Source organism: Onychostruthus taczanowskii, unplaced genomic scaffold (assembly GCF_017590055.1).
Source record: "Onychostruthus taczanowskii isolate IOZ18803 unplaced genomic scaffold, ASM1759005v1 scaffold2, whole genome shotgun sequence".
NCBI classification, from domain to species: Eukaryota; Metazoa; Chordata; class Aves; order Passeriformes; family Passeridae; genus Onychostruthus; species Onychostruthus taczanowskii.
In genome coordinates this window covers 15484905-15503982 of record NW_024499239.1, presented here as the reverse complement: position 1 = coordinate 15503982, position 19078 = coordinate 15484905, and the positions used below count along the sequence as shown (strand labels likewise).

The 19078-nt window shown below is 37.5% G+C and overlaps 1 protein-coding gene across 2 annotated transcripts; it reads left to right on the top strand.

Annotated features, from left to right (window-relative positions):
• The first annotated feature begins 976 nt into the window (after positions 1-976).
• Positions 977-17616, top strand: LOC121335188 (ADP-ribosyl cyclase/cyclic ADP-ribose hydrolase 2-like). Of its 2 annotated transcripts, XR_005952526.1 has the most exons (10): positions 977-1300; positions 4751-4880; positions 5922-6057; positions 6537-6619; positions 7209-7285; positions 9777-9869; positions 11346-11432; positions 11891-11950; positions 15042-16746; positions 17332-17616. XR_005952526.1 is itself a non-coding variant. In XM_041403044.1 (9 exons), the coding sequence occupies exons 1-9, from the start codon at positions 1131-1133 to the stop codon at positions 15154-15156; spliced, it is 951 nt and encodes a 316-aa protein (XP_041258978.1). In that variant the 5' UTR covers positions 988-1130; the 3' UTR covers positions 15157-17616. The 2 variants fall into 2 exon arrangements, 1 of the variants encoding a protein (XP_041258978.1); XM_041403044.1 differs by having other exon boundaries at positions 988-1300; positions 15042-17616.
• Positions 17617-19078: the final 1462 nt, after the last annotated feature.

Below are 19078 nucleotides of genomic sequence, written 5' to 3'. Positions count from 1 at the left end.
TCCATCATCAGGAATTTACTCAACGATTAGCAAGATTTTTGTCTCAGCAAAATCCACCAGCTGACTACCAGTGCATCAGCAGAAGTGTGACACTACATAAATACGTACACAAAAAAAAAGTTATATATTCACTGACGAAGAAAGAAAGAAAGAAAGAAAGAAAGAAAGAAAGAAAGAAAGAAAGAAAAAGAGAGAGAGAGAGAGAGAGAAAGAGAAGAACTAGAGAACTAGCATGGTCCTCCAAAATGTGACTGCAAAAATATTTAGAGGTTGAATACAAAATACTTGGAGGTTGAATTTATTTTTTTAAAGAAAAAAAACCCCAGTGTGGTTGTATTTACAGCAGTGTGTACCAGAGAATATTCTGAAGATTAGATTGATTGGTGCCTTTTGATGTTCTAACAGAGTACTTAAGGGAAAAGAGCCTGGAGGAGAACGACAGCTCTTTGAAAACATGAAGACATGAAGACATTTGTTCAGTGCACAGGATGTAAGTCGTAATCCTTATATTTCTCGTTATGACTGATTCATGACTGCAAGGCAGGTTTTATTCACAAAGACATGATGCATGCATCATCACACCAAAATGCCACTGTCACTGTCCAGGGGAGAGAGGGAAAAAGAGCTGACTAATGTTACCCTGTGTGTGATTCAAGATAACTCGAGGACTTGGATATTTGCACTGTCCTTGCTGTAACTGCGTATTTTAGTTTTTGGTTTGTTTTGTTTGCAAGCGTTTTTTAATGGTCTAGGGAAGTGTAGCACAGCAACGAGTATTAAGCGAACCAAAGCCATGCTAAGTATTCAAGTGGCAAGGGGTTTTTTCCTCCCTTTACGGAGATATACTGCAATTCTCTTCAGTTATCACCAGGTGGCCTTCAAAGTTTCTCGTTTTTCTGAAGTGGGGAATAGTTTAGACACGAGGAAGTGATGTATCCCTGTGCTGCAATCGTTCCAGGAAATAGTTAGGTTATAGTTTCCAGCAAGGTTTTTTTTCCGCCTTTGTCTTGTGTACTCAGCTGTAGTTAGTACTGAAAATATTAAACGTTCAGACTGAAGGTTTCCATTTAAATTGTATCATTGAACTCTCTTTTTTTTTTTCTGTTAAGAATTTGGATTGTCAAGAATTCATGATGATGAGCCTTTTTTTTCCTCTGTTATTTGTCTCTGTTCTGTGTATGAACAGCTTCTCAGGAGTGCAGGGAAGGAAATGGAAAGGTGAAGGTACTACTCAAAACTTGGAAAGTATTGTCATTGGAAGATGCTATGATTATGTTAGAATTGTGAACCCTGCTGTTGGGTAAGTTTTGCTTGTTTCTGGATTAGTTTTTTATGTTCTGTACAAAATGGGTGTTAATCAGAAGCTTAATGTTATCTTCTAGCCACGGAAGTGATCCTTTTGAAGCCAACATGCTTGTAGCTGTCTGGAAATCAGAAAATTACTTTGATGGATATAATATTTTAAGTAAAGTAGAGTAACTGAGGCAAGACTTAATTCTTCAGTTTTTTATTTCACTTTTTTTGCCCACCCCATCTCCCCCCCCTTACTTTCTGTAAGGAGAACAACACACAGAAATGGCAGGGATGGTGTTTTGGAAGTACCAAATCTGACAGCAGTCCTGGGAAGACCAGCTTTGCCTTGCATGCCTCTAGATCAGGTCGTGTAGAAGGGGAACGCCTCACTTTACAGCTGTACTGTGGTACTGAAGGAACCTGTTTAGCTCATCCACCTGAAAAATCAAGTGCTAATCAACTGCTCTGGTGGGATTATCTGTGAGCTTCAATTGGTTGTGCTAATTATACAGAACTGGAGGTAAATCGCACACTTTGCTAAAATGAGCACTTTTCTGTCTTCCTTGCATTCATGGGCTTCACTAAAAAGGAAGAAAATAAGAAGGACAATCTCCTGGAGTTCAGCCCTTTATTCTGCCACTAAAAAGTTGTCCTACAAGTGTGAAGAGGTATTTGCAGAGGGGCCCTATCTGGATTCCTGTGGCATTGAATTGCTGTCTTAAAACAGGATTATTGCAAATATCACCTCGATTCCCCAGCCTCCCATTTTCAGTTCCTGTTGTAAAAGAGGAAGACACAGGACTTGAAACAAATTTTTCACTTTTAACAAAGGCAAAACAATATACTTCTGCACAATAATACTCTTAACCTATTAGAAGTGTTTTCTTTAAAGTTTTTTATGAAGGAAAAAAGATCATCCTAATGCAAATAACACAGTGCATGAATTTCAATGGAACAGTTAAAGCTTGGCAAATTTATAAATACGTCACAATGGAAAGTGGAAGTAAACTTTAAGTGTAGATTTCTACATTCCTACAATATATTACATGATATAAAATATGTGAACTTAGTTGTGTAGGTAGTCTGGTCATGCAGTAGGCTCTAGACAGGTAGAGCTTCTGCAGGACTTAACAGATGCCACTTCATTTATATCTAAAGCAGGACATGAATAATAATAATACAGAATATGCTAAAATGAGCAACATAAAGGACAGTTACTGTAGAAATTTGAACCGTATTGTTAACTGATTTGGACTTTTAGAGATATAAATGCAATATTCTGGAAAACATTTCTATACGTCTCATGTTTATGATAGTTTTGTGATTTACTAATTCTGGTTACATTTTCACAACATTATTTTAAAATTGAGAAGTTTGAACATATTCATCAAAGTATTCTTGCTCAGGATAGCATGAAGCCAGGCAGGACATTAGGACTACTTTCCTGAATTTAGACCAAAAATGGAATTATTAAAAGAAGAACTACACAACTGATTTCTTATAATGTGGGGATTTTTCTCTTTCCCTTAGGTCTACAAGCAAATAGTGTTATCCAAACAAAATGAAAATTTCACATTGCACAGGTCTATTGCAATATTGCAATTGTAATATCTATTGCAAAATAGATATTACAATTATTAATAGCCCTTTATGTTCATTGTCTGTTCCTTAGTTGCCCCTGGCTAGCTTTTACAGAGACATGACCACCTGGATAGGTTTTGCTTCTGAATTTATGAGCAAATTTTCTAAAAGTACTTTGCTAAATTAAAGGAAGCTTGCAAAACATGTCTTTATACTGCAAGATAGTTAAAACATAAAGATGTTTATAGGAATGTAAGAAAAACTTTCCTACGTGTTAAAACAGAATATGCAAAATGGCAATGAAAAGAGGCACTTTACAAAATGCTGTGGCCATGCAGAAGTGAGGAATTTTAATTAAGATCATATTTGACATTTCCTAACAGGAGTAGACTAAATAACACAAATGTTCCTGTAATGCTTTTCATCCATATTTGTTTGTTTGTAGTATATAATGAAAGCTTTGAAAACAATTTTTGACTAAATAGTGTGAAATTAATGTGACTTATTAGTGTCGACTAAGATTAGAAGGAATTGTCCTGAAGCAGTCCTTTCCTACCCTGTAGTTTCAAAAAGTGGTTTTGCCAGCTAAGAAGTTTTGAGTATCAGAGCAGAATAATCCTTTTGATTTACAAGCTGTTCAAAACTGGTGAGAAGTCATGAAAAAAAAAAAAAAAGCAATATGTGAGTTAACCAGAAAATTACTGATGGATGAACCTGTCAAGAAAGATCTTAAAAGTTCGGTTGATCATAACCCACAAGTACTAATGTAAGTGCTTCAAGTAGAAAGCTCTTTAGCAAAATGAGACCTAAGTATATACAATTGTCAGAAGCCAAAGTATAACAGCTTGAAATCAGAAATAGAGTCCAAATTCTTTTATTAAGTAAATCTGTTTAAACCTTGAAACTACTGATCAAGGATCATATTGCATCACTGAAAATTTTCAGGTCAAGATCCATATCTGCTTACAGTATGTAGGGAATATTTTACATAGTTGTTGAAAGCATGACCAGAGATTTCTGTAAGAAAATCTGTGGTCTGTTTCCTGCATAGTTCATCACAAGGGCTGAAGGCATCTGTCACCATCATTATGTCAAAATAGGACATGAGATGAATGACACACACTCTGAAACCTTCAAGGTAAAAAGAAGGAAGTTTATTTCTCGACCTCTATATATATAGAATTCAAAAAGTGACCCTGGATTGGAGGATGAAATTGCCACCTCTCTAATGACACTGGTCAAACCAACAGTCCATCAAATTTCTCCTCCTCCCGAAAGGAATGCAAAAACAATCATTATTTACATAAAAATGTGTGAGAGCTCCATTACAAAAATGTAAACATCAGAAAGCTTAGAAGAACTTTGAAGAACAGGGCAACAATCATTACCATCAAAGCTTTTTAGCAACTGGTCCTGCATTTGAATCTGAAATTTTAAGAGTAGTATTGCATTCCAGAAGCATTGGATATTTAGCTATGGTTTATTTGAAATGAATTTGAATAATTTGAAATTACTTTTTGAATCTGGAAAATTTCAGATAAAGCTTTTCCTTCAGTATTTCTACAGTGTTGAATAGCAAACTCACTGTGTATACCATACCTACTAAGATTTTTATTGAATCATAATGTGTTTCTAATTCCACACTGTAAATGCTAATATTTTCCTTGCTACTACTTCCTTATGTGCTGCAGTTATGACTCAGAAAATATCTCTATGGTCTTCCTGAGCAACAAGTGTTTTACCACCCTGACTTCAGTTTTCTGCCTTAGCCTTATACAGATTTTAATTGGGGTATTTGAAGGAGTTGGGAACAAATATCTTTCTTGCTCAGCTTTGAAAAAACAATTTTGCTATTTGTTTGTTTCAATGATTACAGTGAGAAGAATTGTTCACAGATATGGGAAGCATTTAAAAATGCATTTATTAACAAGGATCCTTGCAGCATTGTACCTAAGGATTATGAATTATTTATCAACCTCACATTACACACGATTCCACCTAACAAGGTAATAATTTTTTATGTTAATTGCCCTGTGACATACAACAGATTTTACATGACACAGTTCAAAATTGACGAGTCATTCTGTAACTGATTTGTGAGTCACTCTTTTTTACTGCTCTGGAGTTTATAAACTGGACTCTGTAGTTTATAAACTAGACTCAGGCTTGATAGCATGTTTCCATGTGTTTGGCTCCATTTATTTTATGCAGTAACTTCTCAGCAATGTCTCTCTTCTCATACTACAGAGATCCCCCATTTTTCCAGTTGTACTGGGAGCTTTGCCATAGTTCCTGAACTTCCACTTCTGCTTTTCCTTAAGTTAGGTGCTCTGGCTGCAAATGCTGTGCCTGCTATCACTTTTTGCTTTTACTCCTCACAGCTAAGTCTCATGGCAGTGCCATGTTAAACATTGACACGCTGAACAAGCAAAAGCAGAAATGAGAGAGGACGTTGTTCTGTGCCAGAGGACAGTAAGGGTTTGGTGTGCTGGCAGTTGCAAAGAACCATGGAAGTACAAAAGACGTGTTGTGCTTTAATACAGTTTTTCCTCTAGCACAATTATTCCTCATTTCTAAATGATACAAGCTAAACCAACAAATACTACTGTCAACATGGCTTAATTCATGAGGAGTTCTACAAACACAGAAATAACATCTAGACATATGGGGTTTTTTCACACCATGAGCCAACATAGCAATGAGAGATTTCTGGTAGTATATATCTGGCTTATAAATATCTTCCTTTTCTCTTCTTCCCCTAAATCTGTCTGCTAAGGCAGGCAAAGCTAGGCCTAACTATATTTAAAATAGGACTATATCCCTTCTCATCAAACTACTACTGTTCTTCAAGTCACTTTTGATCAGAATTTATACCTCTGGAAAATTAAAAATCTTTGTTCCTTTAAAGGGATGGCTAACATTTCTGGTTATTAGCTTGATTTTGAAAGAAATACCAAAACATGTTTTCAACTGTTTTCATACCCCATAATGTCACTGTGTCCGCACCCAAGTGTTGGTACATTTCTTCTCTATGTTTTTTTTCCTAGTCTCTTTTCTGGGAAAATAATCAGCTACTAGTCAATAGCTTTGCTGACAGAGGACGTCGCTACATGTCTGTGGGTGATACTCTGTTTGGCTTCGTTGGAGATTTTCTGAACTGGTGTGGGCAGGCAGACAGCCCTGGTAAGACAATGAGGGCTATGCTAATTATCTGTATAACCACAATGGAGACCAGTACTGTGTCCTGGAGAAACCAAATTTGCTCTTACCTCATGAAAAATCAGGGATAGCTTCACTGTCTTGTTCTCTCTTGTATCATGTGAATATTTAACACTGCAGTCAGGGAAGCACACAGTGAAATCTAAATGGTCCTGCAGTGGGGGTAAACCTCTTTCTCAGTCTTCTGAACCTGGAGCTCCCTGCATCCCAGGAACAGAGTTAGGACCATTTCAGCCAAATTACTGAATCCTCAGAATGTCACCGTTTGTGTAAACTACAAAGGATGGAAAAATATTGAAAAAATACAACAACTTTTAGTGCTATGTCAAACACAGGTTGTGGGTTCAGTGAGTAATGCACAAATATATTTAGTTGCTTGCTAAATTCGCTTTTTATAGTCATTATCATCTGTCTAATAGCACAAATCACATGCCTTCCCACAGACCTGGACTATGAATCCTGCCCTACCATGACGGAGTGTGAAAACAATGCAGTGGATTCTTTTTGGAGGATGGCCTCAATCACTGTAAATATTTTATTAGTGCTGACTGCATACATCTGCGAGTGTGTCCAGGGTGCTTCAGGAATTGCTATTTCAAAACAGATTTAAACCTGTAACTCTACTGGATTATTTCCCCTGATACAAATACATTGTTTTAGACTAGCTGCAGTGTTTTAGCAAGGAGAACTTAACATTCACCTTAGCTAGATAACGTGTTAAAATTCTGTTAGCTTTGTTAATAAAAACCATATACTAAGCACAGTAAGTACACTGACTGTCTACTGATTACAGGTCCTAATTGGACAGCCTTGCTGAAAACACTTTACTTACATATCAAACTCAACAGAGAATGCTAAAATGCTTTCTTCTTGTGCTGAAGAATACTTATAAATGTGAGAAAATAGCTTGAGAAGAATCATTGAATTAAACCATGGCCTGTTTTGTTCCTGTCCTTTTTACTTCAGTGACCTGCTAGGGTGCCTGTCTAGTATTATTTTTGCAGTTCTGATAGTCTTCATGGTAAAATTCTTTCCTTGGTTACTGTTGTTTGCAGTAAAATAACAAGTTACATGACAAACCTGTGAGATCTGAAAAGCATTGTTATCTATTGCAGTATGCACGGCACAGCTCGGGGGTGATACAAGTCTTGCTGAATGGTTCTGCAGAGGGAGGAGCTTATCCACAGCCAGGGTAAGAGAACTGACTGATTTCTGTGTAAGACTGTGTGGTGTGATTTTCTGTGTAGAGTTTGGATGGCTACAAAAAAGAAAAGCCAACCAATTATTTGGGTCTTCTGCTGCACAAAGCATGGGAAGTGTAGCTGAAAGGACCTGTTTCATCAAAGTCTTCTGAGTTGTGGGGACAACTGTTAATTGTCCCTAGGTGAAGGATTAATACATAGTGGATGGGAACAATCCTTTCAACTCCTGCATTTTACAAACTGCTGTGGCAAGCACAGTGAATGCTCTGGTAAAATGTGTATATCTTCAAAAAGATGAATGTTAACAAAATTTCTCCTCAGGGACATATCCAAATAGAGGATATTGTTCCAAGGAGTGTAGCTTTTGTCATGCCTACCAGCAAACTTGGTAAGTTCTAAAGGGAAAGTATGTATTTCTCCATGACCAAGAGTGGATGTAGTTTGAGGTCTATTATTGTTTCAGAAAGCAAAAAAATAATTGTTGAGGAGAATAATAGCAAAGATGAGATTCCTCTCCTTCTTAGTTCCTTTTATATTAAGGACAGGTGTATTTTTCCTGATTCAGAGGTGTACCACCATGCAGAAGCTCATCTAAGCTTACATTCAAAATTTATTGTAAAAGTACACCCTTTAGAACTTTTACTATGTGTCTGTAGTGACTGCTTACCTGTGGTAAGAAATGCATCCTTCATTACCTCAGCCACTGTCCTGTCCAAGGCAGATCAAAAATTACATCTTTTAAAGACCCATAGAAGACATCCTCCTCCTGTGTATTCACTGAGGACTAAAAATTGCCTAAGAAAAGGCAATTTTATCTTCGGATAAGAGAGAGACAAGAACCATCTTTTCTAAAATACCTCCTGACTACTTACCTCTGTCCCCCAAAATATCTCTGTACACAGCTTTCAGCTAATCACAAAGACGTAAACACTCTCTTTGCGTTGGTCAAATGGTCAGTTGGGATCAAATCTTCTGCAGATGGTAATACCTGGCAGCAGGCCAATACCCTGAATCTGTTATAGATTCCTTATTTTAGAAATTGATTCCTTATTTCTGTTAATTTACAGATTCCTTATTTCAAAAACATCTCACACACACATTAATTCCACCAGTTCCCTGGGTTGCCAGTCTGGTGGTATTTTAACCAGTGAAATCACCACTAGATCTCAGCCTGCCAAGGAGAAAACAAAGCCAGTTACTCCATCTGTTTTCTTTACTGTGTGTCTTCTGGTCCATTTATGACTGAATTTGTTTAAGAGATCATGTTTGAAAAAAGTTGGAAGGTGAATAATTAATAGCAGAAAGTAATCTGAAAGATCTGCCTGTCTTCCTAACCAGATCTCTGGTCTCTTTACAAGTATTTCAAAGCCCCTTTCAAAGTTTATTAGGTTTTAAAGTTTGTGCACTTAAATCATCATTAAGTCACCTGATATAATTTCAGTTAAGATTTATTTCTCATTTCATGGCAAAATAACTTTGCTCATTCACACAGTATGAATTTAGGTGGCAGATTTCTTTAATAATAGAAGCCAGTTCAAAAATTGGTTTTACTGAAGTCAGTTGTACATTGTTCCTCCACAGTTTCTGACATCTCTAGTTAAAGATTTCTCCAAATCTGGGAGCAAGCTTTTTTTTTTTTTTCCTGGCAATAGAATATGCATGACTGAGTAAATGAGTTGTAATCTTTATTTTTTGTTATATTTTCACTGTGTATTGGACAGGCTTGGACGCCTTGGACAGAAAGGCAAACCTGCTGTTGCTGCTACTGGTCTTTGGTCAGCTACCACCATACCAGACTGGACCAGAGAAAGCAGCTCTTGGTATCTGTCCTCCTGTTCCACTTCTCCAAAAATTTAAAATAATTTTCTGACTTCATGAACCAACAGACTGGCAAGCAGCACATGTCCTGTGCTTGCATGGCAGAGCATGAAGGCCCCGGGAGGACAGACCCACATTGTCACTGCTGGTCCCACCCATGAAGTGGCAACTAATGGTCTCTTCTTCTGTGTGGAGATCTCAGAACATATAAAAGGGCTTGGAGACACTGTAGTGCTGATACAGACATTTAAGAAGACACATGATAGGCAAATAGCAAGTCAGAGGAGAGACCAAGGCCCAGACTTGGACCAGGCATTCAGTGAGGACACAGCCCTTACAAGCTTTCTGAGTGAAAAAACCCCTAAAAGATTGGAAATCATTACACTACATCTTGCTAAAAAGGTTAGAAATCTATGGCTTTGAAATGTCAGCATCTCACAAAAAAAAAAGAAAAAATCAATCTAGAGACATTAAAATCAACCTTTGGATTTAATATCTTCTTAGATTAGATATTATGAGGAAGTATCAAAGGCTTTTGGATTTGTTTTTGCATTTTTAAAAGTTCATTTTTGTTCACTTTTAGGTGAATTAATTAATACAGAGGAGGAAAGGGACTATTTAATTTTCATGTTCTTTATAGTTCAGTTTTTTTTGTTGAATCAGCTTCTTTGCAGATTATGAAATACCTAATTTCCAGAAAGACAAAATCTCACAAGTTGTCATTTGGGTTGTGGATGATATTGGAGGACCAGATAGGTAAGTTATGTCTTCAAAATAAAAACGAGTTTCTCCCTTTTGGACCTGTCTTTAAAATTTCACCTTATCTTTCTGTTTGATTATATTTACATACTACTTAAAATATTTTAGATGCTTTCATGAACACAGGACACACAACCTGCCATTCTCAGAGAGTAGAGAAATACCAGAATTAGAGAAAATATAAATAAATTCTAATACTAGATCTGGAGCCAACTCTTGGTTAGATGTGTGTGTGGGTTTCAGACCCTGAATGAAGACAGAGCATGAACAGTTTTTCTAAAAGTCAGTCTGAATTTCAGATTAAGTGCTGATGAGTAGTAGTTCTTTCACCTTGCCATATGCATTCTTTTCATTTTCACCTATCTTAACTGTTTGAAAATTTGTAGAAGTGGGCAAATACCAACTGATGGCTCTTTTCCTCTCAATAATTAATCCAGTAATAAAATGTAGGCTTTAAAAGTGTCTAATTTTGGTAATTTAAATAAAGCAAACAAACAAATAAGTAATAAACAAATATAACAAAACTGATCAGTCCAAACAGTTTGGGCTGTCTGTTGTGTATTTTACCACAATGCTGTGGAGTCTACATAGCATAGTTCAGATTAGCATTTTTCAGCCTGTCTCTCTAAATCAAAGAATCATACCCTCTTGGAGGGAAAAAGCATACAACTAATCTTTGCAAAAGTTGCCCTTTTTACAAAGAAAAGCTAAGACAAGCACTGAATCATAATTTATGTTTCAGTAAATGGATGCATGGGAATAATTGTATATTTTTATTAATTGTTTTCTACAGTTACTTTGTTGGTGTCCATATGATTTCTTTAGTCATGGGTGTTTACCCTGACCAGCAGATAAGCAGCACTGGCCTTAATACTTTATGCTGGTACAAGTTTAGAGTCTCAGTAGATTCTGTAAACCTTCTTACACTAATTGGACTACAAATTAAAAAATCAGTGCTAGAAACAGGAGCTGTGCTTAGGATTGTTTCTGAGGTTTTTCTCTCTGTATTTTTCTATTATTCAATATTCAATAGGGAGAACAAGCTTCTAACAACAAGTATAATTCTTATTTATTATAACTCACTTATTCTGTAAATACAGATGGCATCAACTTTACCTAAATAGTTGCCAAAGAATATTACAAACAAAACACTTACTGTTTTACAAAATTATTTAGGTCTTTTTCTGTCTAATCAAATATTAAATGTGGGATTATTAGTGAATAGAATCTGAAAATGCTACACTGACAGAAGCTAATCTTCCAGACTCTGTAAACTGTAAAAGGATAAATTATGAAACAACAGTAATGTAAGCAAATGAAGCATGAAGAGCAATGTACACCATTCTTCTGAAGGTGTTATGGAATACAGAAGAGGCAAAGTAGTGGGGATTTATTTTACTAATTCCATCAAGTTCAGTGAAAAGAAATTATATAACAAAAGATTTGCAATAATATTGAAATCCTTCCTCACAGAGATTCCTGTGGAACTAATAGTGTAAAGACATTAGAAACCAGGCTGAAAACTCTTGGTTTTGATGTCACTTGCACTGACAATTACAAGTAAGTGAAAACCTTTTATTATTATGCTGGATTTGCAGAAGCACCCTTATCTATTTTGATTCTTACTGTGCAATACTGAAGTGCCATTAATGTTGTGTCTTCAGAAGGGATGATGTCACATTTTTCAGACTTGTAATTTTCTGGTTGTTTATTGAGCAAAATGCTACGACTTATTGTATGATTGAGTGGAACATTTTACTTACTCAATGTCAGAAAAGATGGCCTCCTGTACTTGGATTTAAAATCTAAGCAATAGTTAAAAACACTATTGAATGTCTGCAGAATTGCCAGTTATTCACAACAGGTTTCACAGCTCTAGTCATTCCCATAGATTGTAAGATAAATTTAATGAAGGGAAGATTTAAACATGATAGTACTGTGAATTTGTTTCATTTTTTCATGGTTTTTTTTCTCAGTTGTCTGCCTGAAAGGTGCTAAATAAGATAGTATTTTCACAGGTCTGTAATGTTCTTACTCTGCCTGGATAATCCTGATGATTCTAAGTGTGCCCTTGCATCGTAAGTAAAAGAAGTTCAACCTATCCCAGTGTCATTACAACTGAATAAATTAAGCAGAAGTCAACAGATCCCACCTCTACCACCTATTGTATATTCTCCATATGCAATACACAGTGGTCTTGAATTTGTTAGTTACTGTGGATTGAATTAGCAGTTTCTATTCACAAATTGTGCAGAGCTGTCTGTGAGCACCTGCTGTTCAAAATTAGGTGTTAATGGCTTCTCATTGATCACACAATAACACTGTATATCACTGATGATGTGAACTTTGTACATATCACTGTTCTGATATAAAATCTATTACAAATTTGAAGTTGCTTTCATTGATATAATTTCTTGAATAATCAAAGTATAGATCAAATGGCAACAGATCTAAAGCACATTTCTCCAACTACTGGAATTTTCAGTTCTAAATTTTGAGGAAGTTTTCTTTTGATCTTCCATTTTGTGTGAGACTTAATCTCTGTATTTTGGTGTATTTACCTTGGGCCAGTGAGTTATCTACAAAGAATGCAGATTACATCCAAGACATAACTTCTTAACTAGCAAGCATTGCTCCCAAACTCCCTACTTATCCATATTTATCTATATTATATGAGGAGCATTAAATTATTATGTATTTCAGTGAATTTACAGTAAAGATTACTGTTTTCAGTTTTTACTATGTTTCATAATCTATATGCTGTTGCATATATAGGTACACATGAGATACTTGAACATCTGAATGAGAACTTCCTCACTGTTTGGAATGCTGTAGAGTATATCGATACATAAACACTGTTTTGTGGTTATATTCCTCTTATGGATAATCCATGCTTTATTTCTTACTGTCCTTTCTTCCCTATTCAAGCACGTGCAAATTTTTGTTTGTTAATACCTGTGTGATATTGCAATGATAACTTCTGCTATGAAGGTCCTGATTTGCTGTCCCTGGTTATGGCAGCAGAGAGGTGCAACCCCAGCTTGCCTGCCTCTGGGAGGGGCTGTAGTGCTTCATGCAGTGCAGAAAAGGAGGTGGATATCACCTTCTCTAACATGTGTCCAGTTTTTGGTACATTCTTACAAAGTGAGTATTCCCTCTTCTTGCTGGTTACTGAAATCTTTTACTCGCCTTGCAATGCAACATCTATTTTTGCATGCAAATTATATCCTAGCACCAGCATATAAATGTTATGAAAATGGTGGGTTTATAAATACCACTGATAGCTCCAGACCTCTAGGCAGTAGGTCATAGAAGAGACTTCCTGTTAGGGCTTTGATTGGTTACAAAATGCCACTTGCACTGTGGATTAAAATAGGGTTTCCTTGTTCTGCAACTGAATAGTCACCCCAGGACAATGTGTCAAATGAAAATACAGTTATCCCCTTTAAAATAATAGCTGTGAACATAGTGACAATATTAACAAACTGGAAGAAAAAGCACAGAACTTTGAAAAATATAATATTTTATTGAGCTCATGACAAAAGATTTTTCTCCTCTCCCAGGTTTTAAATAATTTTCCTCAAAGTTTTGTAATGTGTGTGTGTTACTCAGCTGAGGGAACCTGGATGAGAAGGTTTTTGGAAACCATTAATGTGTTTTTCCTTTCAGCTAGGGATGAGCCTGCAGTTCTGCAGTATTGCCGCATGGCGTTTGCAGTGTGTAAGCAGGGAAGCAGCCGCCCCTTCCTTCCCATCCATGTCGGTACTTAAAGTAACATAATCCCTGGTGCGCTTGAAACACCAGTCTCACACTCTTCTGGGGTAACTCCAGAGCTACTCAACTGTTCTCATCCTCCTTAGGAAAAGTTTCCTTGCTTGTTTCCTTCATGAGCACTCTATTCCATCCTCTGTGCATGGCACTGTAATAAGTTTGGGATATATAAGTTAATTTCTTATATATCCCAAATCACAATAGAGCTTCCCAATCTGAATGCAAAACTATCATTTCCTCTCCCTGAAATTTAAGTAATTTAAACACTATAAGCCAATGAATACTTACATTCTTCCCAGAATCACTCAATTCTCTGCAGTAAATAACACCACCTCCATAGAAAGTAGCTCCCTTTTCAGAAGGAGCCTTAGGCAGATCTTAGGCAGATGCATATAAATGATTTGATGATTACCTTCTTAGGTACGTTTTCTGTGTTCTGTGATGGTCCATTAACTGACCGGGGGCTGGTCAGTAGGGGTGTCACTGTTGGAGTGGGTATCTGTTAGGAAAAGTTTCCGTTGCGGAGTAGGTGCTGTCAGTGTTCATACTTCCATAGTAAACAGAGGAACAGGCGTGCAGGGGCTCATGCATCCCCTTTCACCAGGGCTGCTTGCTATTACAAGGCTGATAGCAAAGGCCCTCTCAGCCTCCAGAGAATAATGTCCTGAGCCCAAAAGCATCAGAGTTGGACAAGTAATGACTTTTTATGTCACCACAACTCCCGTTACATGGGCATAGTACAGGAGAGAGCTGGGCCAGGGTAGCAGAAGGACGGCCTAGAAGGTGCTGTAATGTACCTGGGGTTCTTGTGTGGTGGTGGTGCCCCTTAACTCCTCTCCAGACTTGAACGATGTTCCTGCTCAGTCAAATTTGGACTTCAGCTGAAGCTTAAGGTGACACCCTGACATTAGAATAAACTTGTGAGTAAAAAATACCCACTAGATGGCAGAGATGGCTCACGAATGTAAGCAGGAAGGAAGCCAGATGCAAGCTGTTAGTGGTGGCATGGATTACTTGCATTATTGCAATGTCAGGGAGAAACAGAAGTGGATCTGGGTACTATTGCAGAGTGCTGTGAAAATACACTCCTCCAGGACCACTGCTGTCTAGAAGAGCACTATAAAATCACAAGCATAAGGCCAGAGACAGCAAATGGATGTAGAGAAACAAGAAGGCACTTGTGTGAATGTAGAAAGAAGAGTTCCCAGGGTTTTGCAAAGATATTCTGTTTATAGAAACATGACAGCCAAAGGGAATCTGTTGGCAGGCTCATATAAAGAAACTTCTAGCTTAGCACTTGTGCCACAAACTTCACCCTTGGCAACAAACCCCTGATATTTAAAAGAATCCTAACTCAGCTCTGTGCTGTGAACATCCTGTTTGTTTTCTCTTCTTCAGATCTGCACCAGCAGCACAAAGAGGACCTATATCTTCAGACAGAGGAGGCAGCTGGAACAAGCTCATGTTTGTTTCTTTTGCAGGCTTTTTGTTCAGATTTGCTTTAGTGTACTGAGTTAATCAACTGAATCCATATCCTCTGTTTGACTTAGCTGGCTATAAATTTTGCTTCAGCTGATTTCTAACTGCAGTTTCTTCCTGCTTTTGGGACTGCAAAACCTGCATATTAAAACCTTGCATACTAGATACTGGCTTGTTTTAGTATCAAAAATGATCCCATTGCTGCTAGAAAGCCTCATCTTTCATTTTCTTTTTCTAGAAGTTCATTGCTATTTCCTCCTATCTTTATTCTCCAGTATTAAACCAAGAAAAATACTTCCTGCTCACATGTTCACATATTTCAGAAAGAAAAATTATACTAAGCATACATCAACCACAGAGATTATTTGTGAAACCATTCTAGCATCTGACCTTGGAAACTAAGTGACTCATTATTGTGTTTGGAAAGGTGAAACATAAATTCAAGTGGAAGAGATCTTAGATTGCTCACTTGATACAAGATGCAATAGGTAAGACAGTGGGAAAGTAAACTCATTTTTATAAGTGTTCCAGTACTTGGGCCAAACTTAAATACTAGGGTACAGCAAGATTCTGGGTGCATACTTGCATACAGTATTTTACCACATAATATCAATTGTTTCATCATCCCCACAGCTGTTCCTCAGCTGGCTGTTTCCTGGCCACTGGATAGCAAATAGTCAGAAATACCAGGTCTAGAAAGTTCCACAGTTTTTCCACCACAATGTGATTTATGGTATATCAAATTCAGATAAGAACCTGCCAAGTCAGACACTGGCCTGCTTGCAGTGAACTCGGATACAGGGTTCAGAACACACTGAGGAGACAGCAGATGCCATCCTGGAGGTTTCTTGGGTTACTTGTGTGAATTCCAGTGCTTCAGCTAGAGGCTTCTCTAAACCACCAGGACATCCAGTTACTAAGATGACACATAAATCTTCAGAAAAAAAGTAGTCATTCTACAGAGAATAATTGTACGTAGCTATTTTTTTGCACATTTTGTGTTACCTCCTGTATTATTTATTTGTGTTTGTATTGACTGGTTGCCAGGAATCTTGGAGAGGATGTTCCTGTTATCTCAGTGAATCTGATTTAAGCGTCCATAGTAGATTTACATCCTTTCAATCCCTGATGCAACTGTGTCATGTTGTATGTTTGAAAGATAAAGTATTTAAAATGTGTTGTAGTTGCTTATCGTCTTGTTTCCCTGCCTGTAATAATCTTTAATTTGGTTTTAATGCAGATCTGTTTACATTGCACACGTATTTGGGTTTGCCTACATCACAGGTGGGTGTAGGCTCCAGCCTGAAGGATTTTTGTATCTGTTTCAGACACAAAAACGTACTGAAAATACAGAAGTACTGAAATCAGAAGTTACAGACCTTTAAAAATCTGGGCTGTGTTATGCCTCAAAATTGTTCCCTATCTGTGCTGTAACTTTAGTTCTTTGATTAGTTCTTTGAACATCCTGTTCATTTTTTGTTTTGTTTCATGAATTATTGTTTACAGCAGCCACCAGAGTAGTAAGAAAGGTATCTGTCACACCTCACAGCCAAAGGTATCTGAGCCACATCTCAGATAGCTAAAGCCAAGCAATTGTGATCCATCTTCTGTTTGCCCACATCAGGTCTAGATGCAGCACATTTTGGGCCACAGGCTGCAGAGACAGTGTGTGAGAGGCTCCCAGGTGTCCCAGCCATCATCAGGGCTGGTGTGTGCTACCTGCTGACCTGTGTGTGAGATCCAGAGAACAGCTCAATACCATTCACCAGCCACGAGCCTCTTAGCCAACTTCCAGCCACAAGCTAAGCATCCCAGCTGGCCAACTTCTGCTTTCCAGCCTCTGCATGTAATTGATTCCAGCAGCACAGTCAGTGTTTGGCACATGGTACCAAACACTCTGTAGAAAGTGCTAAATAATTCTGTTTTGAAAAAAAATATAAAATATTAAGTAGGATAACTTCAGTTGAAACAATTGAGATTATTTAATGCATAGCCTTATGTCAAAAACAACACACTCAGAACCTCTTGCGGTGTTTTCTTATTTCTAATGTTCTTTCCTCTTTTCCCATTACTTCAACTCAGTAGCAATGACAGCAATTTCTTTTTTAATACCTGTTCAATAAAGTGTCTCAAACTTGCTTAAAAAACTTGGGAAGATCTGTAAAGATAACAGCTAATATAACTAGTAAAAAAAATCAACAGGGCAAAGGTCTAGATGCATAGGTTTCCTGAGACTTTTAGAGGCAGCAAATTTCAAGCTGAGTGTGAATTGTTTGTTCTGAGTTTAACATAATGGTTTTAATCTGCAAAAGAGCAGTGTGACTGGCGCCTCGGAAGCTGAGGGGCAGGAGTGTCAGCAAAGCAAGAAACAATGAGGTTATTTGTTACTCCCAGAGGGAGGGAGAGACATGAACATGCCTTTTTTTTAATTTCTACATCTATAAGAATATGAATAGCACTATTTACAGATATGTGTTACACTGAAGTAGTGACTGTCAGCGCACTATTTACAGATATGTGTTACACTGTGACAGGTGAGCCTGTGCTATGTCTTGAACACTCTGAAAATGTGAAAATGCTCTGATTAGCAATGTCTAATGTAAGAGCTGTGCCAAATGTGGAGAAATCATACTGTCCAAAAGGCATCTGCCCTTTTCCTTAAACTCATTCAAACCTGGGTATGTTCACAAATATAGATTCAAAATGTTTCAACCATTCATATTTGTACTAGGAGTAGTACAAAAACAGCTGTCCCAGATGTGAATTTGAAGGAGAAAATGTTTCAGATGAAACAATATGTATATCACTTAATATTGAGTCCTGTTGGATGCCAAAATCCTGTGTAAATCTATTCATATCCAATTACTTGTGGCAAATGAAAACATCATGTGCAGGAGCATTACAAGGTTTTCTGCATTTCTGCAGACAGACCTGTGGAAGCTACTGAGACTAAAGCAGTATTTCCTGCTGTGCCCATTTTGTGGACCACATAAGAACTCAGTTATCTCACATTCTTCATTCCTGTATATAAATTAATACACACTTCCCTCCCACTAACCTACTTTTTCTTTTTGCTACATGCATTTCAGTCATTGTATCTGAATATAAGCTGAACTCTAATTCAGAGTAGTTCCTTTTTCCAGCATGTATGTGCATGCACACTTATACATCTGCTCACACCTGCTCTGCCTATTTTTAAATGCAAAGTCCTGAGTGCTCTGGAGTAAAAAGTTATGAGAATAAAGCGAGGACAACTTGATCACCTCTCTGCCCTTTTTATACTGCCGGTGTTTATTTTTGTCATATTGGTCTCGATGTGATATTCAGCTGACATGACTATGTTTTCAATCAACAATTTTAAGTGTAGTGAAATGTGACCTGAAACCTCAAGAATTTGAACAATATTTTTGTTCCATGAAAGCTAACTCTTTTTATAGTGTTCTTCAACTGAATTACCTAGAAATAATTCTGATGTATTTTGCTTCAACAATAGTGTGAAGTGGAAGAAGAATGCTTTTAGCAGAGCCAAGAAGTTTGGTTTAAAATAGCTCAGTATGGGGAGGCACAGAATCTTAATTTAGCCAAATGTCAGGGTGGCTCAAACACTTCACAAGTTCTTTTTGATTTTCAGGTTTTTCCTAATTCCAGCTTCTGCCCAGTCTAAATTTACATGCAATTTTATATAAGAGGCAAAGAATATAATCTGTCAGATTTTGTAAACAATCTACAGGCATCTGATTTCCTAGCTTCCTGAGAATTACGAGGGCAAGCTCAGAGATCCTCATTCCCTTAGGGCAGCAGCGCAGCTGCAGTGCAGGCTGGCAGGGAGACTGCTGCAGGAAATTGGAGCCTGGGAGGGTGGCACGTATGTCCCCTCACCCTGTGCCAGAGGGCCCGTGCTGCCTGGCAGGCCCCCTCCTGCTGCCTTCTCCCTGTCCCTGCAGCTAAGGTGAGCC